Source organism: Athene cunicularia (genome assembly GCF_003259725.1).
Source record: "Athene cunicularia isolate RWA chromosome 4 unlocalized genomic scaffold, athCun1 chr4_part2, whole genome shotgun sequence".
NCBI classification, from domain to species: Eukaryota; Metazoa; Chordata; class Aves; order Strigiformes; family Strigidae; genus Athene; species Athene cunicularia.
The window spans coordinates 4,705,154-4,712,444 of NW_020799099.1; the positions used below are offsets into that span (position 1 = coordinate 4,705,154).

Here is a 7,291-nt window from a genome sequence, read left to right on the forward strand (position 1 = left end):
CGCAGCCTCCATGGCCAAGCAGCTCGGCCGGGACCAACAGGGCATCACCCTGCGGGGCAGTGCCGACATCGTCGCCGAGTTTTTCTGTAAGGGGGGCCGCGGGGAGGCCTTGGGGGGGACCGGTGTGGGAGGACGGGAGGGGGCGCGTTTGGTAGGCGGCTGGTAGGCCTCCTGCGGGGTGACATGGCTCCCTCGCGCGCACACGTTCCCCCCTTCCCTTCCGCGTGTTGCAGCCTATGGAATCAACAGCATCCTCTACCAGCGGGGCATCTACCCCCCCGAGACCTTCACCCGCGTCCAGAAGTACGGGCTCACCCTCCTCGTCACCACCGACTCCGAGCTGAAGAACTACCTCAACAACGTGGTGGAGCAGATGAAAGGTGGGGACCTGAGGGGGCTTCCTCAGGCTGCCAAGCTCGTGCCGCTGCGGGAGGCTGCTGTGTCCTCCAGGCTGTGTCGCTGCTGGTGCTTCTTGTCTTTCTCACTCTGCAAGTAACTGCTGTGGCTTCTTTCAGAGTGGATGTACAAGTGCATCGTGCAGCGCCTGGTGGTGGTCATCTCGAGTATCGACGACAATGAGGTCCTGGAGCGGTGGCAGTTTGACATAGAGTGTGATAAAACCGCAAAGGATGAGAGGTGAGTAACGGTGTGCCTCTGCACGTCCTTTTCCCTGCACCTGGTAGCTGCGCAGACCCAAGATAAATGCCATGTGCATCAGCGCTCTTCTGGTTCCTTAGAGCAGCTGAGATAGCCTTTTCTCAGTATCAGCATGGAAGATGTTCCCTCAAACCTTAACAAACCTACAGTCTTTCTTACTGCTATCCCTTCTGTTTGCCTATAAATCATTATATGATTGAAGTATCAATTCTTTCCTTGGAACATTCCTTCCAAGTACTGTGAAACTTCTCAGGGTAAACAACTATCACTTACCTTTTTGAGCCTAGCTAGCTAGGGCTTAAAAGTGTCACTACTATAAAAAATCCTATAGCAAACACCAATAGAGCTTAAGAGAACTGTATTTAAAGAAAACTATCAGTATAGCAGAAGCTTGCTTTCTTAACAGTGGTTTTCTGTTTTTCCAGTGCACCAAGAGAAAAATCTCACAAAGCTATTCAGGATGAAATTCGATCTGTTATCAGACAAATAACTGCCACAGTAACTTTTCTGCCACTGTTAGAAACTGCCTGTGAGTATTCCAAACTTCACTGAAGAAATTACTTTGTTTGGAAAATCTCAACTTTTCCACTTTAGAAAATATTTTCTGATTTTTCCTGAGGCTTTTTAATTATTAAATGTCATACACTATCACATTTGAGAGGATTTTGTTAGACTGAGATAGTACAATTGTGTACAGTATGGAAAACAGTATGTTGGATCAGATAATTTTTAAGAATTATTCTATAGTTTCTTGCCTAACAGCCAGCAAAACTAACTGCAAATGTAAATACTGTGCACCACCTCTCATTAAAGAACTTTGAGCAACTTCACTTAAAGGGGCTGGGGGTACTTTCTCCCAAAAATAATTTAAAGCTTTGTCAAAAGGACAGAACTCAGTGTGGCTTAACTAAACTACTATGTGTGTTCTGAGGAATACAAGTTTCATAAATACAAGTTATTTTGTTACTCTAGCTGTGGACAGGCTTGTATAAATAACCACTGAGTTCATACAAAGTGTTACATAGAGCTCTGCTCCACAGCACTTTTAACATGCTTTAAAAAAATGCACATCATGCTTGAGAACTAAAATGGCTACACAAATATAACTAGGAGTTGTTTTCATGTTTTAACTACTCTTTCTTTTTATATAACTAGTATCAATGTAATTTCTGAGAATCTTGGTACACTTCTAGTTCTAGAAGATGCACTTTAACTTCAAACATGCCACCTTATGCCTGCAGTACTGTTAATTTGTTCCCACTTGCTTACAGGTGCCTTTGACTTGCTGATATACACAGATAAAGACTTGGTAGTGCCAGAGAAGTGGGAAGAGTCGGGACCACAGTTCATAGCCAATTCAGAAGAGGTTCGTCTTCGTTCCTTCACCACTACAATCCACAAAGTGAATAGTATGGTGGCTTACAAAAAGGATTCCTTCCCCTAAAGACATGGAGGGTTTTGTATATACTGTCACCTTGTACAGTTTCTGTTCCTAGTGCAGCTAAGTCATGAACACATTGTTACTGTTGCTCTTGCTCAAGTATGATACAGACAAAAGGTAACACCAGACCAATCTGGCATTGTTTTTAAAAAGGTCTAAATAAGGCATGATAGTTCAACTCTGAGCTAAACTAATGGTGGGTTCAGTTACTGCATTCACTGGAAAAACTGCCTGAACGTAGGATTAATTGATAGAACTGTGTTCAGATACTGCAATTTAGTAGTTTATTATAAACTGCATTCTTTTAGCAGGCTTAAATTCTCTCTGGAACTAAACATGATCTTGATCTTGACATGCCCACTCATGTTAAAAGCCTGGGCTGCTTTATTACCAGAAACAATTCTACAAATGAATCAGTAGAAAAGTTACTTGTACCTCTTTATAATGAAAAGTAGCTTGTTTATCAGGAAAATCTTAAATATATGAAGCCTTGTACAGTAACAACTGCTGGACCCTAGTTCTGGGGGATGATGTTCTAAGTTGGTTTATGTTTCTAGTGTCTGTCAAGTGTTTTCTATGTTTGTATTCTTGTTTTACAGAATAAAGTTTCACGTTGTATAGTGTTCTCTAAATCAGTCTGGAGTAGTTCATATTTTAGGTAGTTTTATGAATGATACATTTTAGTTTACAGCTGTCATAGAACTAATGCCCTAAAGCTATCACTACTTTAACTGTTCCCTCTGCGTTTCAAAACGGGCTGTAGTGAAATGTATTTATGGATTAATAGTTTGCCCCCACTATTACCTTCAGTGAACAGTATGAAGTCAGTGACCTAATGATTAAGCACAGTGCCCTCCATAGTGGATAAATAGCATAGGATTCTATTTCCATTCTTCATGTTTGGTTGTTCTGAAAAAATTAGGGATTTAAAACTAAGCACTAACATAGCTTTCAGGCTCTGCCCCATCTGTTCATTTTCTTCACCAAGTTCACTTCGGCCAGAATAACTTTTCCCGCTCTAGTTCTGGAGTTATAGAAAAGTCTTTCTGTTTTAACAGTATAATTTTAAAAGTTTATTTAAAAACACTGATTACATGTACTCTACCACTGTATTACAGTTTCTGGGCTTTCCTACCAAGGAGTAGTTCTCTTCAGCAGTCCTAACCTAGCAGAATTTGAGAAGGTAGCCTTTTACAAAACAGTAGCACAAAATCATTGTTTTTTAAAATAAATACAATCTAGGTACTTCAAAAAAGAATGTTACATTACTCACTACTAGGGCTTGTATTGCAGTAACAGGATTACTGCGTGTTTTTTTCTGCTTGTTGGCAATAATCTTAAAGCACTACCCCTTTACACCTAGGAGGAGGTGTACTTCAAGCAGTGCACCTTCCAGAACCTCCCCTGGGGAGCACTCACTGCTTTGGTGCAGTCTAAGTCAACTGTAACAAATTTTCATCAGGAACTGATCACCACTGCTTCACAGCAAATATGAGGGCAGGAGATGATAGAGCCAGCAGTAATGAGCATAAAAAGACTTGTTTTACAGAAATAAAGTCAGATTGCTCATGGAAGTTCAAGTCCCTTCTTTCTTGTACCAAATAACATTTATCTTCTCTAAGAAGGACCAGCACAAAGTCCATCACCATCATCTGTATTTTTTCTCTTTTTTCATAGAGGCACCAACAGTCACAAGATATAGTATATCCCGGCATAGAGATAATGTCCATGAAAACTATATGTGACCAGGAACGAGTTATAAGTCCTGAAGTTTTCACAGTGGCCCTGCAAAACAGGAAAGAAAAATAAAAACTGCAGTCACATTAATGCAATCTCCCCAAAGTCAGGCCTTTAGGGAGGTGTCCAAGAGGATCTGTTGATACCTAATGGGACCCACGCTCTCCATTACAGTCTCTTCTGTCTAGAGTGAAGAATCAAGACCAAGGGAGCCCCCCTCCCCTCTGATGGCAGTACAGTTATTCTCACCAGATAAAGGATAAGATTAAGAAGTCCCATAACAGGCATTCCTCACCTGACTAGTTCAGCTGACGTATAAGCTGGTTGATTGCTTCTCCTCTGCAGCCAGGCTTACCCATCTCCTTGAGGAAACCCACTTTGTTACGTGAAGCATGGCGAGCCACAGACAGGTGGAATGGCCACAGAAAGTTTGTAACTCTTCTGAAATACTTCCCAGCCGAGTAAATTTCATGAATAAGGTCTTCTAAGCAAATAATACCACAGTCCCCTACAGGCCAAAAAAAAAAAAAAAAAAAAACCCCAACAACAAAGAGCCCCCCCCAAACAACATATACGTGAGCTGCCCAACTGTATCTTTCCTCACACTACTCCAAAATTGCCAGTCCTCCATACACAAATCTTGCAAGATTTTTCTCCCCTTCACCCCTCTTAGGTCAGATTGCAAACTTGACATCTGGCTCTTTCCTTGATTCAGTTTGATTTCTCATCCTCTTCCTCACCTAAATGTTCCTCTATCAGCATATTGTCTGTCAGAGGCATCCTCTTTCTCTTAATCTTGGCTTGGCCCCGTTTCAGGATGAGCTCTCGTACAGACTTCAGGTTAGGGTGTCTGTGCAAAAACAAAAATCAGATTCTGTAACGGAAAGACACGATACAGCAAAAAGTCCCATCCTACTTCTTTGCATAGAGGTGGGAAAGTAACCAAGTTACAATAACAAGTTTTAAAGTTGACAAAATTTTGACTGTTACTGGAAAAGCCAGCTATGGATTTGTGATACCAAATGGGAAAAATCAAAAAGCTATGATATTTTCATACAAACTACTATCAAGTCACAGGACTGGCACTTACCCCCATGCCACGTAAGGTTCCACAATCCGCAGCATCTTCAGCGATAAAGGAGTCAGTTTAACAAATGTCCCAGTGAAATTTTTTGACAGCCGCAGCAACTGAATCACTCTTTTTACCCTCCTACTCACTCCCTTAATACTGAGTCAGAAAAAAAAATACTATTAGTAATCATGTTTCTCTAACACAGCAACAAAAGGCCTCAGATTGCCTGCAAGGAGACATGCTTGGGTTGATCACCCTTCCTTTGCTTAGAAATTATGACAGCTACAAATGGCAGCAATACTAAAGAGTAAGGAGTATCAGAAGTTTCTTACTCCGCAATCCGCACAACAAAGGCTAGTTTGTGCTCCTGAGGTACAGCTGTCTGTCCAGGTCTCTGCTCCATGCGTCTCAGCCGGGTGTCATCTCGGTGTTTGCGCCATGAATCTTGGACAAAAGCCTCAAGGCGCTTAAACTGGATTTGTTTCCCCTTCTGGTTCTAAAGACAAAAGGATAAGAAATTGTCACCTAAGTGTTACAAGTTTGCGTCTCAAAGGTCAAATGAACCTCAAAACTTGGTGAACTGTGCTCTTTCAGTTTTGGAGGCAGTAAGAAAATAAATTTGATCATTTAGGCCCAAGAAACAAAGAACTGAGGGGCAATATATGAATTTATAAGCAGCTAGCTATAATTCATGAATAGCGAACAAAGAGTTTTTCCCCAGAAAAAAAAAAAAGGAAAAACAGAGCAAGACCCAGGATACTTCTAGGTGTAGGAGAAATCAAATAGAAGCATTTGGAGCCACAGACAGATCTTCACAACTACATACAGAGATCAACCAATCACTGGAAAAGACAGAAAGATACAGATCTGGGTAAAACACATGCTACAGCAATACCCTAGTGTGACTCAACCTTAATATCCAACAGAAAATAACCCGGTTTAAAGCATTGAAATTGGTTAGAATTTTCAAAGCAGGTACATCGAATCAGAGTCTCATCACTAGGGTAATTTTTCTAATGAGAATCTTAGAGGTGGCTATTTAACATTACTGCTTATGTTGTGCTTCCCCCTTGGAAATACAGCAAACCATTTCAAAACATAAACGCAGTATCTAAGAAAAGTGGCAGGAGTTTCACACATAATCCAACTGACTCCACAGAAACAGATTTTCTGGGAAAGCTTTAAGCCACTCCCAAGACAGGTACCTGCTGTTAGCTGAGATACAGCAGAGCAGGCCTCGCATTCTGGAACAGAACGTGCACACAATGTGTCTGCATTAGCAACGTCTACCCCTACACGCAAAAAAAAGGCTTCACAATGACCTGTCTATCCTCTATGAGATTTACCTAGCTAATGATAGCTAGCTAACTCTGAATGCACCCTCTGAAAAGCACACCATCTCCACGAAGGTTTACAACGTAAAGCTGAACTGGTTTACGACAGCGTAATGCCATGATAGCACAAACTACTCAGCAGCATCACATTTTGCCCCGTGCGGCTATACACACAGGCACCCTAGTAATCACTGATCTAAGAGGAACGAACAACTCTGAGTCTTCAACAGATCTGTGTTTCAGTACGACAAGCCAAAAAGTTACGAGGCTCAGAAACACACGGGGAAGATGCTCAACTGAAAGGATGAACTCAAGTTTCCCCTCATATACAGCCCTGCGGGCCACAGCAGTACCCGCACAGATACCAGCAGCTCGCTGCCTCCCTCCTCTTCCCACCGGCACCCTCCTCTGCAAGGAAAGCTGATCACTCGCATCATTTGTACGACTGCACGCACCCACGGTTCCCGCCCCCGAAACACAAGTGCGGGCAGCTCCAACAGCACCGCAGATTCACCCCGAGCTTCACTCCACGACGACCGGGCTCTCACAGACGGCCGCCACCCGCACGCTGCCGGACAAGGCCACCTCCTCCGCCCCGTCAGCACCCCCTGGGCCGGAGGGATCCCCCCGCGGCCAGTCCCTACCTTCCTCTTGTTGAGGAGCGCCTGCTTGGCCTGGGTGGCCTTGATGGCCTGGTAGGCCTTCCTCCTCTTCAGCAAGTTCTCCGGCACCAGCGGGATCCGCCGCCTCGGCCTGCGGGGCAGTGCCGACATCGTCGCCGAGTTTTTCTGTAAGGGGGGCCGCGGGGAGGCCTTGGGGGGGACCGGTGTGGGAGGACGGGAGGGGGCGCGTTTGGTAGGCGGCTGGTAGGCCTCCTGCGGGGTGACATGGCTCCCTCGCGCGCACACGTTCCCCCCTTCCCTTCCGCGTGTTGCAGCCTATGGAATCAACAGCATCCTCTACCAGCGGGGCATCTACCCCCCCGAGACCTTCACCCGCGTCCAGAAGTACGGGCTCACCCTCCTCGTCACCACCGACTCCGAGCTGAAG

At 44.2% G+C, this 7,291-nt stretch overlaps 2 protein-coding genes across 2 annotated transcripts; one reads left to right on the forward strand and one right to left on the reverse strand.

Annotated features, from left to right (window-relative positions):
* Positions 1-5: 5 nt before the first annotated feature.
* MAD2L1 (mitotic arrest deficient 2 like 1) lies at positions 6-3,786 on the forward strand. The gene is made up of 5 exons (XM_026848097.1): positions 6-86; positions 234-380; positions 516-636; positions 1,083-1,186; positions 1,929-3,786. The coding sequence occupies exons 1-5, from the start codon at positions 11-13 to the stop codon at positions 2,099-2,101; spliced, it is 621 nt and encodes a 206-aa protein (XP_026703898.1). The 5' UTR covers positions 6-10; the 3' UTR covers positions 2,102-3,786.
* RPL7L1 (ribosomal protein L7 like 1) lies at positions 3,765-7,016 on the reverse strand. Its single transcript, XM_026848096.1, has 6 exons — positions 6,886-7,016; positions 5,240-5,403; positions 4,926-5,063; positions 4,576-4,685; positions 4,131-4,343; positions 3,765-3,883 (listed from the first exon to the last, which is right to left on the reverse strand). The coding sequence occupies exons 1-5, from the start codon at positions 7,012-7,014 to the stop codon at positions 4,135-4,137; spliced, it is 750 nt and encodes a 249-aa protein (XP_026703897.1). The 5' UTR covers positions 7,015-7,016; the 3' UTR covers positions 3,765-3,883; positions 4,131-4,134.
* Positions 7,017-7,291: the final 275 nt, after the last annotated feature.